Source organism: Lagenorhynchus albirostris, chromosome 2 (genome assembly GCF_949774975.1).
Source record: "Lagenorhynchus albirostris chromosome 2, mLagAlb1.1, whole genome shotgun sequence".
NCBI lineage: Eukaryota > Metazoa > Chordata > Mammalia > Artiodactyla > Delphinidae > Lagenorhynchus > Lagenorhynchus albirostris.
Window position 1 is genome coordinate 112,304,655 of NC_083096.1, and position 19,338 is coordinate 112,323,992.

The window sequence follows — 19,338 nt, forward strand, 5'->3', positions numbered from 1 at the left end:
AAGCAGGTCTATTTACTTTTGAAAAAATATAGTGTTTTGAGAGCTAGAGTAGATGTACATATAAAATGTTATAGATTCACAGAAAAAGGAGTGTCTTATTTTGGGGGAGAATTCATTTAATTCATAAATGTTTAGTATATTTGCTTTTCCATCACAATTTATTTGCTGTATGCAGTAAGTAAAAAAATTCAACTGACTTTTTTTCAATCGATTCTTAGAGTGTAGTTCCAGCTTTATTTATATGTTTATAAGTTTAATTTTGATTTCTTTAATTACCTACCACTTTTTAAGAACTGAATTATCAGTAAATTGGTGGGTGTAACCATATAAAAAATTTTAAAGTCTTTGAAATACAAATGTCTCCCAACATTAAAGTTGTTTTGCTTTGGTTTGATACTGTTTTCCTGGCTAAGATATTTCTGAACTATAATAATAATATCAAGATTTTATGAAACAATAACTTCTTTTCTCCTTTAGCCTTAACTTTATCTGAAACTATTATAAAAGGTGGTAGACTTTACGTAAGTGCTGTAAGTATTTTGACTTTATTTGATTTTTAAATTTTATTTATTTTTTTTTGCAGGCTCTAGAGCACAGGGTCAGTAGTTGTGGCACATGGGCTTAGTTGCTCCGCGGCATGTGGGATCTTCCCAGAACAGGGCTTGAACCCATGTCCCCTGCATTGGCAAGCAGATTCTTAACCACTGTGCCACCAGGGAAGCCCTGATTTTATTTTTATTTTCGAACAGTACTTAAATTGTCTTTTTTTCCTCCCAACTGGTGAAACTAGTTTTTAAAATTCCCATATTGAATTGTAGCTTTCCTTTTATACTGCCTATATTCGTAAGGCTAGATTTGCCCAGAATTTGCCCAGACCTGACTGTTAAAATGTACTATAACAACCTCTTTGTCTTTCCCATTCCAGTTGAAATCACCTTCTTCCTGATTCTTGTTAAGAAGCTTTTTCAAAGTGTTTTCTAAACAACTGGGATCTGTTCCAGGTTCTTCCTTTGACAAAGTTACACTAAGTGGTCTGTGTATTATTCCGTCAGCCTCAGCAACACCATTATTAGTCTGCTGCACATCTAAAGAAACTGCTGATGATGCTGAATAAATATTTCCTAAATGATACATTATAGGAAGCAAATATAATTCTGATTGAAGAGCCTAAAACATAGAGGAAATTAAAAAAAATTAGTTTACACTTTAAAAAATAAGTTAAAAAATTAGTTTAAGTTTAAAGTGTCACATTACATACATATGGAGGAGCAAATGATTTGAGTTTCAGTTCTGATTCTTGCTTTGCCTTCACCTGGAAATAAATGAGGAAATAATTAAAGCTTCTGTAACGTTTTTCAATTACTTTTACCCTCACTTTTTTGCAGACGGCATATTTCTGTGACATAAAAATCAAATCAGAAAGCTAGTAACTAAGGCTATATTCTAGAAAACGTAGAATATAATCTTATTTCTATTCACTGGACTAAACATGATAGAAATTCTATGTCATTTAATAATAATAATTATGGCTATCACTTGCATGGACTTACTATGTGCCAGGCATTATTCTAAATGCTTTACATATAAAGCTCAGTTAATCCTCACAATTCCATGTGATAGGCACACATATTGTCTGTAGTTCACAGACAAGAATGAGGCAAAGAGAGGTTAAGCATCTTGTCCAAGATTTTATAAATAGGAAGTTTTCAAGTTGGGATTCAAAACCAGGTAATCTGGTTCTAGAATCCAACTTTGTAAACTTTATTTCCTAAATATTCATCCCATAGAGTTAATTTGTTATTCGTTCATTCTCTCAACAAATATTGAGGTATACTATGTGTTAGGTAGTGTTCTACGTGGTGGGGATACAACTGTAAACAATGCAAAGTCCCTGCCCTCATGTAGCTTATATTCCACTTGGGAGAGCAGATGTTAAATAAATGTGATTTAAGATAGTGATATGTGATTTATGAAAATAAAACAGAGTGATGTAATAGAGAGGAATTCAGAGAAAGAATATCTGAAAACTAGGTGGTCAGAGAAGGCCATTTTTGAAAGATAATAATTGAGCTGAGAACTGAATTATGAAAACAAGAAGCAAGCTATTTGAAAATCGGGGGAAGTGATTTCCAGGCAAGTACAAAGATGATAAAATAGAAATGAGTTTGCTGTATGTGAGGACCAAAGGAAGATTTTTGTGGCTAAAGTGTAGAACTAAGGAGAAAATAGTAGTAGATCAAATCTGAGAGGCAGCCTGTTCCTGAGACTCTCCTTATCTCTTGCCTAACCACTGCAAAAGTCTCCTGGTTACAATTCCTGTCTCTAGTTTCTTAAGGCTCTCATCATATCATCTTTTGCTCAAAAACTCCAAAGCTTCAGGAAAAAAAAAAATCCAAATTCATTAATCTGGCATTCAAGACCTTCAATAAACAACTTTTACAACTTGTTGTCTACTATTCCCTTTCACACAGTCAATGCTCTAGTAAAAACCAAACCACTCACTTTTCCCTAGAGTTGCCTCCTTTGCCACTTCTGTGCTCTTTCTATTTTCTCTGCTCAGAAAGCTTCTCCCACTCAACATCTTTGCAAGATCAAATATTTTTCTGTCAAAATCTAAACTGATGATCACTTTTTCCTTAAAGTTCTTCATCTCCCCTCTTGTCCTGCTGGAAGCAGTCTCCTTTTCTTCTAAATATACAGAATATGCTATTTTAATTACTTATGTATTTTATCTTCACCACTACACTGAATATTCTTTAAGAGCAGGATCCATAGTCAATTCTTTTTTCTCATTTTGTATACAGAAAAACATCAATAAATATTTGTTGAAAATATTATAATAAAATATTGATATTAGAAGCATTTTAGAAGTTGGCTTAAATTGCCATTAGGTTCCTTCCAATCTAGAATTCTGTGATTGGTATTTTGCAATTTTACTTATCATGAAAAAGAACAAAAAGTTATGAGGGTTGTTCCTTTCCTTCCCTGATTAAGGAAAACTAACTTAATGATCAGTAAATTAATATTCTGCTATACTAAACAGAACTCTAATGACAAAAACTTTAAATCTACCTACTGAGCCCAAGAATTCCACATAGAAAATTTCTTTATAGTTTTACTTCAGGGGAAAATTTTTTTTTCCCATTATCATTCATTATTTAATTTTTTCAATAAACATTTAAATGCCTCTAAGTGCTAAACACCTTGTTAGGCACTGGTTGTAAATACAGTAGTGAATAAGTCCCTGCTCACAGGGAGCTACAGTCTAATGGCAGTTATGTTAAACAAATAATCGCATAAGCAAATACATAATAATGATACGTTAATTAGCATAGAATAGGAATATACTGCATTTTAAAGGGTTTAAATATGAAAAATCTTGATTAAAGAAAGAAACCTTATATAAATACGAGAAACCAGAAGTGAGCATATATGTGTATATATACACGTGTGTGTGTGTGTGTGTGTGTGTGTGTGTGTGTATTCTGTTTCTATTTTTAAATAGTTTCTATTTTTAAAAAGTAATTGTAGATATACTGGTTTAATCGCTATTCACAGCTCTTCAACAGGTTTCTAATTTCAGATAATTTCTCTTTTAATTCTCTTTGGGTATAGCCATAGTAATACACAGGTTATACTCTGTTTTCTAGGTGGCAGTACTATGGCTAAGTGACATCTGTTCCTATAGTACTTTTTAACTGTTATATAGCACTACCTATTGATAGTATTCATTAAGTCAGGGACTGGATCCATCACATGAATAAAATATTTTTCACTTAGAATTTTTGAATTTCCAGAAAGCATTTTTCTCTGCAGAAAAAAAAAAGATTGCTTTTTCAGGCACATTGTAACATGACTACAAAATACTTGCCTTATAAATCCAGCTAAAATTAATTTGTTAACAACTTCTATTGAAATGGTATTTAACTGATAGTTCCAAGATCCTTCAGGGACATAAAAAACATGAAGTTCCACCAAGTGAATAAATTGAGAATAAAATCAGTTAAAATATTTTTAAAGTGAAAAAAATCAACTGATGTCCTCTAGAATTTTAAGTTTAAAAAACATAATTGAAATAAACATGGAATACATGTATCCTCTGAACAAACACAAAAAAACAAAATGAAGAGCCAAAAATTTGTTAGGTTGGCTACTTGGCACTTGGAGCACATTTTCCCTTGGAAACAATGTCAGAGCTGTGGTCCTAGAGTTCCTTAACATACCGACATACAATGCTTGTTTTGTGGCTTGCAGTAAGGATACCAGACTGCCAAGATCAGTTTTCTTATAACCAACCTTTCCACCTTCCCTGACCTCCACCTACACAGTTTCATTGGTGTTACCTTGTAGAATCCTTATCCTTTACATATTGTCTCCCTAACACAGCTGTGATGAGTGCTAGTTCTCAGCACCTGCTAAAGTGTGAATACTAGGGCTTGGGGAATATCTCTGTTTCCCAGAATTCAAGGAAGAACATATTCCTGACCAGTGATGGGGAAAGGAATGGTTGTTTTCACATAGGGCATGTCTGTAAGCTTAGCTTGTCTGTGCTTATATGTACTATCTTTTTTCCTATTAGTGTTTTATTACCTCAATTAAATTTATCTATGGGGAAGAATATTTAGATTACTACAACAGAACAATTACAGCAAATAAAGGCTTATCTTTTAGTCTAATGAAAGTTTGCTATTCATGTATATTAAAAGTCAAAGCATTGAAATGATTATACTCTATGATATTAAGTGAGAAACATTTTTTAAATTTTAAGTAAATATGACCTTATATTAATATTAGTAATTTTTATAGGAAATGAAAATGGCTCTTAACATCTTTTTATTTATTTATTTATTTTTTTGCAGTACGTGGACCTCTCACTGTTGTGGTCTCTCCCGTTGTGGAGCACAGGCTTTGGACGCGCAGGCTCAGCGGCCATGGCTCACGAGCCCAGCCGCTCCGCGGCACGTGGGATCTTCCCAGACTGGGGCACGAACCCGTGTCCACTGCATCGGCAGGCGGACTCTCAACCACTGCCCCACCAGAGAAGCCCGACAATGGCTCTTGAACTGAGTATTTTGCTCGAGTTGTTTTTATAGACCAAGCAGATTACTTGTACAGTTCTGATGTCAGAATATTAACCAACAGTTTAAGATGTTTGAATAGATAGATGGAATAGTGAAGTTTCCTATATGCTGTATTTTGAATATCAGGGCATTTAAAAGATTATTCTCTAACTATACCATCCTATTAACAGCTAAAGCTATACTATATATTAATACTATAATATTAAATATTAAAGCTATACTATTAAATATTTATAAAACCTTCAGAAATCTGAAGTAAATATGGCCTTGCCCATTATATAAATGTATTAATATTTTACAGGAGAAAAAAATATTTCTTTAACTAAACGTTTTACTCTGCTTTCATAGATGAAGTAATTACTTCTATATATTTTATAACAATTCATGAATTATAATTCAAAGTATATAGACTTTCATTCTATAATTGAAAGAGGAAGCAATACAAAGAAAATATAGTTGACAAAACATTTCCTGACCTTTGAAACATTTTGTGAAGTAAATTAATTTATTGGGAATTTGGATTTATTCATTCATTCAACAAATATGCCTACTATGTGCCAGCACTGTTCTAGGTACTATAAATATGTAGTGAATAAAACAAAGATCCTTGCCTGCATGCAGCTGAGATTCTAATGAGGTATCAGGACAAGAAGAAGGGTGAGGGAAGTGAAGCACTCACCTCAGGTACAAAATTTAAAGGGGTACCAAAACCTCAGTAATCAAGATAAATAATATTTTAAAAAATCTATTCAGGGACTTCCCTGGTGGCACAGCAGCTGGGAATCTGCCTGCTAACACTGGGGACACGGGTTCGAGTCCTGGCCCGGGAAGATCCCACATGCCATGGAGCAGATGGGCCCGCGTGCCACGACTACTAAGTCTGCGCTCTGGAGCCCGCAAGCCACAACTACTGAGCTCGTGAGCTGCGACTGCTGAAGCCCGCATGCCTGGAGCCTGTGCTCCACAGAGGGAGGGGCCAGTGCAATAAGAAGCCCGCACACCACAAAGGAGAGTAGCAGAGTAGCTCCTGCTCACCGCAACTGGGGAGGGCCCATGCGCAGCAACGAAGACCCAACACAGCCAAAAATAAAATAAATAAATAAATCTATTCAATGCAAAAAATTCATGATGAATAAAATATCATAAATTTAAAGACAGAATGGTACTATTAGAGCCTGAGTAGAAAGGAAAAATATGAACTGCTATATACATGTTTTTTTAAAAAATACATTTCTTAATGGTTAACTTTTTCCAGAACAACATAGTTGAAAAAATACTGAAAATTTTGAAAGCCTGTATTAAAACTCACAACATCATTTTAAGGTTAAACATTCTATTTATATCAAAACCCAACTTTATCCTGGCTTTAATGGAAGTAAATCCATCAATAATATACTTATTAAAACTATTATTTTAAAAATACATTAAATAGGACAGGGAACTATAGTCAATATTATGCAATAACCTATAAGAGAAAAGAATCTGAAAAAGAATATATATATATATTCATATATATATATATCTGAATTGCTGTGCTGTATACCTGAAACTTACATGATATTTTAAATTAACTATGCTTTGATTAAAAAAATTTTTTTAAATAAGTAAAAATAAAAATAACTATTTTACAATAAATAATAAAAATACCTTAAAAGGTATACAGATGGGCACATATTTTGCCTTTTGCCTCAGGCTCCAAAATGGCTAGGCATAGCATTATTAGATCCTGTTTCTACTTAAAATGTTGATATCTTGTTTGTCACAGGTTTTTGCATTAGTTTTTCATTTTAAAAATCTTTTATTAAAATATTTATCTTAATTACTTAATTTTTTGATGCCTGCTTAAGTTTTGCACCAAAGGCAAGTGACTCATTTTCCTCAGACTAGTCTCAGTCCTGTGAGGGACATAGACAATAAACATTAAATATAAAACACTGGTAAGTGATATAGCAAATCAGAAAGTGGGCAGTACTGGGAAAAGAGAATAAGTAGAGCAGGGCAAGGAAATTGGGAAGATAAAAGAGGGAGTAGTTTTCAGTTTTAAATAGAATAGTCCAGATACAAATCTAAGAAAATTAACAATTGCTTAATGTCAACTAATATCTAGTCCATATACAAATTTCGCCAACTGTCCAACTGTCCTCAGAATGTTTTTTCAATCTAGAATTCAATCAAGGATAACATATTGCATTTGGTTGTTACGTCTTTTCTTTTTTTTAATTGAAGTATAGTTGATTTACAATTTGTTAGTTTCAGGTATACAGCAAAATGATTCAGTTATTTTCTTTCAGATTATATTCCATTATAGTTTATTATAAGACATTGAATATAATTCCCTGTGCTATACAGTAATCCTTGTTGCTTATTTATCTTATGTATACTAGTGTGTATCTATTAATCCCGTACTCCTAATTTGTCCTTCCCTCTCTCCTTCTCCCCTTTGTCACAACTTTTAAAAAGCTTAATTTGGAAGAGTTTTCCAGACCTGCTTTTTTTTTTTCTCTTCATGGCACTTTTTAAAGAGACTGGACCAATTGTTTAACAGGCTGTTCTGCATTCTGAATTTACCTTATTAACTCCTAAGGTGTCATTTAACTTATTTCTCCAATCCTTCTCTCTCCTGTAAACAGTTGACTTTATAGCCCTCAATTGACATGTGTTAATCAACTGGGGTAAGAACACTTCATAATACCCTGTATTACATATTACTTCACATTTGGGCATACATAATGCTCTACTCCCAAATATTTGTATATTTAATAATTATTAAAGGGATAATAGAACAGACTATAAGGGACAAGAAAATGGAACCTGTTATAGAGTTATTTCAATAATTAAAGTGTGAGGTGATAGTGGCTCAGACTAACATGCTAGCAATATAGGTGATGGGAAGTGGTCAGATTTTGTATATAATTTGAAGCTAGAGTCCAAGAAGTGAAGTTTGAGTAAGGTGTGATGTATGACTCCAAGGTGTTTGGCTTCAGATATCGAAAGGATGGATTTGCCATCAACTGAGATGGGTAAGGTCATGGTTAGTACAGGTTTGGGCTGGGGGGAGAACTGTAGTTCAGTTTCAGACATACTGAGTTTCAGCTGTCTATTGGTTATCCAAGCGCAGATTTCAAGTAGGCAGCTGAAAATATCAATCTGGAGTTTGGGAAAGAGGGCTGGGATGGGATATAAATTTGAGAATACTTAGCATAAAGTTGGTATTTAAAGCTACTAGACTGGAGATTAGAGAGGATAACACTCGGGGAATAGAAGAGTAGTTCTCTATTCTAGTGAGAGAAACTAGAACTAAAGGTACGAAGACGCGGAGATCACCTTCCTCCCCACAGATACACCAGAAATACATCTACACGTGGAACAACTCCTACAGAACACCTACTGAACGCTGGCAGAAGACCTCAGACCTCCCAAAAGGCAAGAAACCCCCCACGTAACTGGGTAGGGCAAAAGAAAAAAGAATAAACAGAGACGGAAGGATAGGGACGGGTCCTGCACCAGTGGGAGGGAGCTGTGAAGGAGGAAACGTTACCACACACTAGGAAGCCCCTTCGCGGGCGGAGACTGCGGGTGGCGGAGCGGGGTAGCTTCGGGGCCGCGGAGGAGAGCACAGCAACAGGGGTGCAGCAGGCAAAGCGGAGAGATTCCAACACAGAGGATCAGGGCCGACCGGCACTCACCAGCCGAGAGGCTTGTCTGCTCACCTGCCGGGGCGGAGCTGAGGCTCGGGCTTCAGTCGGAGCACCGGGGGAGGACTGGGGTTGGCAGCCTGAACACAGCCTGCAGGGCGTTAGTGCGCTGCGGCTAGCCGGGAAGGAGTCTGGGGAAAAGTCTGGACCTGCCGGGGAAAAGTCTGGACCTGCCGAAGAGGCAAGAGACTTTTTCTTCCCTCTTTATTTCCTGGTGCGCGACGAGAGGGGATTAAGAACACTGCTTGAAGGAGCTCCAGAGACGGGTGCGAGCCGCACCTAAAAGTGCGGACCCCAGAGACAGACATGAGACGCTAAGGCCGCTGCTACCACCACCAAGAAGCCTGTGTGTGAACACAGGTCACTATCCACGCCCCCTTCCGGGGAGCCTGTGCAGCCCGCCACTGCCAGGGTCCCGGAATCCAGGGACAACTCCCCCGGGAAAACGCAAGGCGTGCCTCGGGCTGGCGCAACGTCATGCTGGCCTCTGCCGCCGCAGGCCCGCCCCGCACTCCGTGCCCCTCCCTCCCCACAGCGGATTAAAGCTCCACAATCAACTTGATGTACCCTGCATCTGTGGAATACATGAATAGGCAACGAATAATCCCAAATTAAGGAGGTGGTCTTTGAGAGCAAGATTTATTATTCTTTCCCCTTTTCCTTTTTTTGTGTGTATGTTTATGCTTCTGTGTGAGATTTTGTCTGTATAGCTTTGCTTCCACCATTTGTTCTGGGTTCTATGCATCCGTTGTTTTTGGTTTTTTTTCCTCTTAATAATTATTTTTTTATTTTAATAACTTCGTTATATTTTATCTTACTTTATTTTATTTTACTTTGTCTTCTTTCTTGTTTTCCTTCTTTCCCTCCTTCCTTCTTGCTCCCTCCTTTCTTTCTTTCTTTCTACTTCTACTAATTCTTTCTTTCTACTTTTTCTTCTGAGCCGTGTGGATGAAAGGCTCTTGGTGCTGCAGCCAGGAGTTAGTGCAGTGCCTCTGAGGTGGGAGAGCCAACTTCAGGACACTGGTCCACAAGAGGCCTCCCAGCTGCACATAATATCAAATGGCGAAAATCTCCCAGAGGTCTCCATCTCAACGCTAGCACCCAGCTTCACTCAACGACCAGCAAGCTACAGTGCTGGACATCCTATGCCAAACAACTAGCAAGACAGGAACACAACCCCACCCATTAGCAGAGAGGCTGCCCAAAATCATAATAAGTCTACAGACACCCCAAAACACACCACCAGACGTGGACCTGCCCACCAGAAAGACAAGATCCAGCCTCATCCACCAGAACACAGGCACTAGTCCCCTCCACCAGGAAGCCTGCACAACCCACTGAACCAACCAGAGGCAATGGGGACAGACACCAAAAACAACAGGAACTACGAACCTTCAGCCCGCAAAAAGGAGACCCCAAACACAGTAAGATAAGCAAAATGAAAAGACAGAAAAACACACAGCAGATGAAGGAGCAAGATAAAAACCCACCAGCCTAACAAATGAAGAGGAAATACCCAGTCTACCTGAAAAAGAATTCAGAATAATGATAGTAAAGATGATCCAAAATCTTGGAAATAGAATAGACAAAATGCAAGAAACATTTAACAAGGAACTAGAAGAACTAAAGGTGAAACAAACAATGATGAACAACACAATAAATGAAATTAAAAATACTCTAGATGGGATCAATAGCAGAATAACTGAGGCAGAAGAACAGATAAGTGTCCTGGAAGATAAAATAGTGGAAATAACTACTGCAGAGCAGAATAAAGAAAAAAGAATGAAAAGAACTGAGGACAGTCTCAGAGACCTCTGGGACAACATTAAATGCACCAACATTCGAATTATAGGGGTTCCAGAAGAAGAAGAGAAAAAGAAAGGGACTGAGAAAATATTTGAAGAGATTATAGTTGAAAACTTCCCTAATATGGGAAAGGAAATAGTTAATCAAGTCCAGGAAGCACAGAGAGTGCCATACAGGATAAATCCAAAGAGAAATACGCCAAGACACATATTAATCAAACTGTCAAAAATTAAATACAAAGAAAACATATTAAAAGCAGCAAGGGAAAAACAACAAATAACACACAAGGGAATCCCCATAAGGTTAACAGCTGATCTTTCAGCAGAAACTCTGCAAGCCAGAAGGGAGTGGCAGGACATATTGAAAGTGATGAAGGAGAAAAACCTGCAACCAAGATTACTCTACCCAGCAAGGATCTCATTCAGATTTGATGGAGAAATTAAAACCTTTACAGACAAGCAAAAGCTGAGAGAGTTCAGCACCACCAACCAGCTCTACAACAAATGCTAAAGGAACTTCTCTAGGCAAGAAACACAAGAGAAGGAAAAGACCTACAATAACGAACCCAAAACAATTAAGAAAATGGGAATGGGAACATACATATCGATAATTACCTTAAATGTAAATGGACTAAATGCTCCAACCAAAAGACACAGATTGGCTGAATGGATACAAAAACAAGATGCATATATTTGCTGTCTACAAGAGACCCACTTCAGACCTAGAGACACATACAGACTGAAAGTAAGGGGATGGAAAAAGGTATTTCATGCAAATGGAAGCCAAAAGAAAGCTGGAGTAGTAATTCTCGTATCAGACAAAATAGACTTGAAAATAAAGACTATTAGAAGAGACAAAGAAGGACACTACATAATGATCAAGGGATCGATCCAAGAAGATATAACAATTGTAAATATTTATGCACCCAACATAGGAGCACCTCAATACATAAGGCAAATACTAACAGCCATAAAAGGGGAAATCGACAGTAACACATTCATAGTAGGGTACTTTAACACCCCACTTTCACCAATGGACAGATCATCCAAAATGAAAATAAATAGGGAAACACAAGCTTTAAATGATACATTAAACAAGATGGACTTAATTAATATTTATAGGACATTCTATCCAAAAACAACAGAATACACATTTTTCTCAAGTGCTCATGGAACATTCTCCAGTATAGGTCATATCTTGGGTCACAAATCAAGCCTTGGTAAATTTAAGAAAACTGAAATTGTATCAAGTATCTTTTCTGACCACAACGCCATGAGACTAGATATCAATTACAGGAAAAGATCTGTAAAAAATACAAACACATGGAGGCTAAACAATACACTACTTAATAACGAAGTGATCACTGAAGAAAGCAAAGAGGAAATCAAAAAATACCTAGAAACAAATGACAATGGAGACACGACAACTCAAAATCTATGGGATGCAGCAAAAGCAGTTCTAAGAGGGAAGTTTATAGCAATACAATCCTACCTTAAGAAACAGGAAACATCTCTAATAAGCAACCTAACCTTGCACCTAAAGCAATTAGAGAAAGAAGAACAAAAAAACCCCAAAGTGAGCAGAAGGAAAGAAATCATAAAAATCAGATCAGAAATAAATGAAAAAGAAGTGAAGGAAACGATAGCAAAGATCAATAAAACTAAAAGCTGGTATTTTGAAAGGATAAACAAAATTGATAAACCATTAGCCAGACTCATCAAGAAAAAAAGGGAGATGACTGAAATCAATAGAATTAGAAATGAAAAAGGAGAAGTAACAACTGACACTGCAGAAATACAAAAGATCATGAGAGATTACTACAAGCAACTCTATGCCAATAAAATGGACAACCTGGAAGAAATGGACAAATTCTTAGAAAGGCACAACCTGCCAAGACTGAAACAGGAAGAAATAGAAAATATGAACAGACCAATCGCACTGAAATTGAAACTGTGATTAAAAATCTTCCAACAAACAAAAGCCCAGGACCAGATGTCTTCACAGGCGAATTCTGTCAAACATTTAGAGAAGAGCTATGACCTATCCTTCTCAAACTCTTCCAAAATATAGCAGAGGGAGGAACACTCCCCAACTCATTCTACGAGGCCACCATCACCCTGATACCAAAACCAGACAAGGATGTCACAAAGAAAGAAAACTACAGGCCAATATCACTGATGAACATAGATGCAAAAGTCCTCAACAAAATACTAGCAAACAGAATCCAACAGCACATTAAACGGATCATACACCATGATCAAGTGGGGTTTATTCCAGGAATGCAAGGATTCTTCAAAATACGCAAATCAATCACCATATTAACAAATTGAAGGAGATACACCATATGATCATCTCAATAGATGCAGAGAAAGCTTTCGACAAAATTCAACACCCATTTATGATAAAAACCCTGCAGAAAGTAGGCATAGAGGGAACTTTCCTCAACATAATAAAGGCCATATATGACAAACCCACAGCCAACATCGTCCTCAATGGTGAAAAACTGAAAGCATTTCCTCTAAGATCAGGAACAAGACAAGGTTGCCCACTCTCACCACTCTTATTCAACATAGTTTTGGAAGTTTTAGCCACAGCAATCAGAGAAGAAAAGGAAATAAAAGGAATCCAAATCAGAAAAGACAAAGTAAAGCTGTCACTATTTGCAGATGACATGATACTATACATAGAGAATCCTAAAGATGCTACCAGAAAACTACTAGAGCTAATCAATGAATTTGGTAAAGTAGCAGGATACAAAATTAATGCACAGAAATATCTGGCATTCTGATACACTAAGGATGAAAAATCTGAAAGTGAAATCAAGAAAACAGTCCCATTTATCATTGCAACAAAAAGAAAAAAATATCTAGGAATAAACCTACCTAAAGAGACAAAAGACCTGTATGCAGAAAATTATAAGACACAGATGAAAGAAATTAAAGATGATACAAATAGATGGAGAGATATACCATGTTCTTGGATTGGAAGGATCAACATTGTGAAAATGACTCTACTACCCAAAGCAATCTACAGATTCAATGCAATCCCTATCAAACTACCACTGGCATTTTTCACAGAACTAGAACAAAAAATTTCACATTTGTATGGAAACACAAAAGACCCCGAATAGCCAAAGCAATCTTGAGAACGAAAAACAGAGCTGGAGGAATCAGGCTTCCTGACTTCAGACTATACTACAAAGCTACAGTAATCAAGACAGTATGGTACTGGCACAAAAACAGAAATATAGCTCAATGGAACAGGATAGAAAGCCCAGAGATAAACCCACACACACATGGTCCCCTTATCTTTGATAAAGGAGGCAGGAATGTACAGTGGAGAAAGGACAGCTTCTTCAATAAGTGGTGCTGGGAAAACTGGACAGCTACATGTAGAAGTATGAGATTGGATCACTCCCTAACACCATGCACAAAGATAAGCTCAAGGTGGATTAAAGACCTAAATGTAAGGCCAGAAACTATCAAACTCTTAGAGGAAAACATAGGCAGGACACTCTATGACATAAATCACAGCAAAGTCCTTTTTGACCCACCTCCTAGAGAAATGGAAATAAAAACAAAAATAAACAAATGGGACCTAATGAAATTTCAAAGCTTTTGCGCAGAAAAGGAAACCATAAACAAGACCAAAAGACAACCCTCAGAATGGGAGAAAATATTTGCAAATGAAGCAACTGACAAAGGATTAATCTCCAAAATTTATAAGCAGCTCATGCAGCTTAATAACAAAAAAACAAACAACCCAATCCAAAAATGGGCAGAAGACCTAAATAGCCATTTCTCCAAAGAAGATATACAGACTGCCAACAAACACATGAAAGAATGCTCAACATCATGAATCATTAGAGAAATGCAAATCAAAACTACAATGAGATATCATCTCACACCAGTCAGAATGGCCATCATCAAAAAATCTACAAACAATAAATGCTGGAGAGGGTGTGGAGAAAAGGGAACCCTCTTACACTGTTGATGGGAATGTAAATTGATACAGCCACTGTGGAGAAGAGTATGGAGGTTCCTTAAAAAACTACAAATAGAACTACCATATGACCCAGCAATCCCACTACTGGCCCTATACCCTGAGAAAACCATAATTCAAAAAGAGTCATGTACCAAAATGTTCATTGCAGCTCTATTTACAATAGCCCGGAGATGGAAACAACCTGAGTGTCCATCATCGGATGAACAGATAAAGAAGATGTGGCACATATATACAATGGAATATTACTCAGCCATAAAAAGAAACGAAATTGAGCTATTTGTAATGAGGTGGATAGACCTTGAGTCTGTCATACAGAGTGAAGTAAGTCAGAAAGAGAGAGACAAATACCGTATGCTAACACATATATATGGAATTTAAGAAAAAAAATGTCATGAAGAACCTAGGGGTGAAACAGGAATAAAGACACAGACCTTCTAGAGAATGGACTTGAGGATATGGGGAGGGGGTAGAGTAAACTGTGACAAAGCGAGAGAGAGGCATGGACATATATACACTACCAAATGTAAGGTAGATAGCTAGTGGGAAGCAGCCGCATAGCACAGGGAGATCAGCTCGGTGCTTTGTGACCGCCCGGAGGGGTGGGATAGGGAGGGTGGGAGGGAGGGAGACGCAAGTGGGAAGAGATATGGGAACATATGTATATATATAACTGACTCATTTTGTTGTGAAGCTGAAACTAACATACCATTGTAAAGCAATTATACTCCAATAAAGATGTTAAAATGAAAAAAAAAAAAGAACTAAAGGTACAATAAAGTGAAATAATCCCCCCCCCAAAAAAAAAGCTACTAGACTGGATGAGATCACAATGAGTGCAAACAGAGAAGAGAGCAAAGAGCTGACCCCTGAAATTCCCCAATATCAAGAGAACAGGAAGAAGATAAAGACACAAAAAAGAAGACTGAAAATGAATAACAAGGAATGTAGAAGAAAAACCAAGATAATGTGTATGCTAAAAGCTAAGTGAAGGAATTATGTCAAGGAAGACAGAGTGATCAACAGTGTCAACTACTGTGCACACACAGATCAAGCATATATGGAATAAGAATTAAGCAATAGATTTAGTAATGTAAAGGTGAATTTAACAGCAGTTTTGGTGGAATAGTAGAGTGAAAGCTTGACTGGAGTTGATTTAAAGTGAAAATGAGAAGAAGGTATTGGGGGTTTGAGAAGGTATGAAATAGTTATCTAGAATAGTGGAAGAGTGAATGAGTGAGTGGGAGATAGTCTTATTGCCTACTAGCAAAAAGTTCCACTTGAGATTCATGGTCATTAATTTAAAATGAGAATAGTCCTATGCTGGTATATTTTCCTCCAGCCATGTTCCACTGTAGGTATATATGAAGAATAGGTGAAGAAGATTAAGCAGGGTTTTTGTTTTGTCAAGAACTACAGTGAAATGAGAGAGGGCAAGGAGTCAAAAGTATGTGCAAGAGAGTGATCAAGAATGCTCCATGAATTTGCAGGGCAGAAATAGAGACAAAGATGTAGAGAACAAACGTATGGACACCAAAGGGGGAAAGTGGCAGGGGGTGGAGGTGGGGGTGGGATGAACTGGGAGATTGGGATTGACATGTATACACTAATATGTATAAAATAGATAACTAATAAGAACCTGCTGTATAAAAAAATAAAATAAAATTCAAAAATTCCAAAAAAACCCCAAAAGAGTGCTCCGTGATATTTAAGCCAGCCATGGAAGGCATCCTGAGAAGAGGAATAAACAAACAAACAAAAAAAGGTGATAGGATCAATGCATTGGAGGTCCCAGTATAATTGGGGTCCTTAGAGATACAAGAACTGTAATCAAGTACTGGGATACACAAAGTTGGGTTCACAGTGGTGTTGGTATCTAATACTTTATATAATCCATATTTTTGCTTTATCAAAACTTTTCAAAACCAATGATAAGCAGGTTTTTCTTATATTTTAGTGTAAAAAAGATTTTCTTACCTCTGATGAGGAAGGTCGACTTGGACTGAGGGACATATTCACCAACGTCTGAATGGGGTAATTATCAGTTGGAATTTTGTAGGGTTTTTTTAATCTTTCTTCATTGAAGTAGTATTTAATAAAGGTTATAACAGATTTTTGGCTTGTTTAAGATAGCATTCCACTCATTTCTGTCTCTGATTCATTCAAAAAATAAACAGAAAAACACAAAAGGCTTTAGACTCAAAATGAAAACTTGATAAGTATACAATCTTATTATAATAATTCAAAAAGATATACTACTAGTAAGTAGGGCTGGTAACTGCAATGAAATGAACATATATCCCGTACAACTAAGTAAAGTGGTAAATTATAATAGACTTGTGACTAGAACATTTTTTACTATTCTAAACAATTCATTTTCTCTTGGTCAAAAATTAAGGTTAAATACATATAGTGTTTTACACAAAGTAGAAATATACTTTTGGAAGTAGAAAGATTAAACTTATACAAATGCTGTAAAATGATGAAAATTGTTTTACCCTTTACATTTCTTCCTGGCCTTGGATACCTCAATAATAATAAATGCGAACAATTATTCCAGATGAAAATATCAGTCTTTAAGTATATCAGGTTTGTGTACCTATGTTTGTGTATTATTTCTTGTGTTTTCCCTCAGAAAATGTATGACAGTTTACAAGAATACACAACAAAATTTAAAGTATATAAATATATAATAAAAGTTAAAAAATAAGGTAGCAGAATTATTACTCTAAAAAAGAATTATCAAAGTGGGACAATCCTTAGGGATATACTATAATACCAATAGTGGAGAAGTTTTTTCAAGATTCCAAAGCTTTGCTTTATATTAAGATAGTGATTTAAATCTGACAAAACTTAAAATTCAAGCTGAGGGTGGCTGCAGGATAGGAATGGAATGGAGAAAAAAAAGAAAATTGTGTGGCTACCTTTAAATATGAGATCACATGAGGCTGTAGGCAAGCCTCCTCCGATCAAAGGCCTGACTGAGGGCTATAATTAAAAAAATTCTTAAACCTAGGGAGGATTCCCAAAAGTGTTGTAACTAGCGTACCAAAATGGGAAGCCACTGGTCTAAGCTAACCGTACCTCACAGAAATTTTGGGGGAGGCGTTCTCCCCTAAGCTAAATGAGGAAAGTAAAACATTCCAACATAGGTTAATAGGTATATCGGTCTTTCAGTATCATTGAGGTAGCCACCCAATTATTTAAAAAAAGAAAAAAAAAACACAAAACTATCCTTGTTTTACAAATCTGGTCTCTACAGAATCAGAGGTATGGCTCCAAAAATAATCCAAAGCCCACCAATCCTTTTATCACTCCCAAAAGCTTCCCTATTTATCTTAAGAGACTTGTAAGTATTAAAGGGGAAACAGTCATCCTAGGAGGAACTTGCCTGTGCCTTTGAGATGCAAATATCTGACCTGGTTTTCTCCAGGAACCCTAATCTCTGCCATCTTTTTAAAATGCAGATTTTGAAAAAGGGGGTAAATTGGAACTTGTCAAGGACAAATAAAAATCTTAAGCATCTTTTCCACAAATATTATTAACAAGGGTTTAGCCATCTAGACAAGTGAGCTTGATTTATTACATCTGCCAGAAACCCAATTTTAATCCAACCTCTTTTGCAGACTGATGGGTTTTACATTGCTGTACCTGGCTCATGGCTGAAATTCTGGAATGGCAACAATGAGGTCTCTGTGCTTGTGTGTTCGTACGTATCTATGTGTGTCTTAGATGTATGGTATTGCCAAAAAGTAATTAGTAAAAGAGCTCCATTTCACTGACTTAAAGGAAATTAGCGCAGAAATAGAAAATAATCTGGCCAGAATGAATTTTACCTGGTGGCGCAGTGGTTATGAATCCGTCAGCCAATGCAGGGAACACAAGTTTGAGCCCTGGTCTGTGAAGATCCTACATGCCGAGGAGCAACTAAGCCCGTGCGCCTCAACTACTGAAGCCCGCGTGCCTCAACTACTGAAGCCCGCGTGCCTAAAGCCCATGCTCTGCAACAAGAAAAGCCACCGCAATGAGAAGCCCACGCACTGCAACAAAGAGTAGCCCCAGTAGTACTGGAAAATATTCAGTACTAAACTGATATCTGGTATTGAAGGTGGCTTAAGCTTGTTGGCTTCATTAATATAGACACCTCTTTAGAGTCATCAATGTTAAGTATAATATTGTACAATATTTCTGTTGTACTTAGGTTTACTAGACTTTATTATATCTATTGCAAATTTGTCAGTAAGAAAAGTAACCCAATGTGGAAAGATTTTTAAGCAAAGTTAGATATGTGTCTTCAGTAAAAGAAGGCGTGAGGGGGCTTCCCTGGTGGCACAGTGGTTGAGAATCTGCCTGCTAATGCAGGGGACACGGGTTCGAGCCCTGGTCTGGGAGGATCCCACATGCCGCAGAGCAACTAGGCCCGAGAGCCACAACTAATGAGCCTGCGCGTCTGGAGCCTGTGCTCCGCAACAAGAGAGGCCGCGATAGTGAGAGGCCCGCACACCGCGGTGAAGAGTGGCCCCCGCTTGCCACAACTAGAGAAAGCCCTCGCACAGAAACGAAGACCCAACACAGCAAAAATAAATAAAATAAATTAAAAAAAAAAAGAAGGCGTGAGGATGAAAAAATACTGAAGAGTTACGCATGATCAGGATTTTCTAAGATTGGATTGAATTTAGGTGGGTAAATGGATTTTGTTGGGAGTAAGCTAAGTCTTGGATTTGGTTTCTCTTTCCGTTAAGAGAACAAGGTTT

General features: G+C 37.0%; 1 protein-coding gene across 2 annotated transcripts in view; it reads right to left on the reverse strand.

Annotated features, from left to right (window-relative positions):
- Positions 1-19,338, reverse strand: part of SPATA1 (spermatogenesis associated 1) — a 34,732-nt gene that overhangs the window by 11,242 nt on the left and 4,152 nt on the right. The window contains exons 1-4 of one of the 2 annotated variants that reach the window (XM_060139656.1): positions 18,421-18,550; positions 16,562-16,737; positions 1,259-1,312; positions 936-1,167 (exon numbers count right to left, since the gene is read on the reverse strand). In XM_060139656.1, coding sequence (XP_059995639.1) covers positions 936-1,167; positions 1,259-1,312; positions 16,562-16,597 — 322 coding nt within the window. In that variant the 5' untranslated portion in view covers positions 16,598-16,737; positions 18,421-18,550. Of the gene's footprint in view, positions 1-935; positions 1,168-1,258; positions 1,313-16,561; positions 16,738-18,420; positions 18,551-19,338 lie in introns of those variants that run through there. The other variant, XM_060139654.1, reaches the window with a different exon arrangement.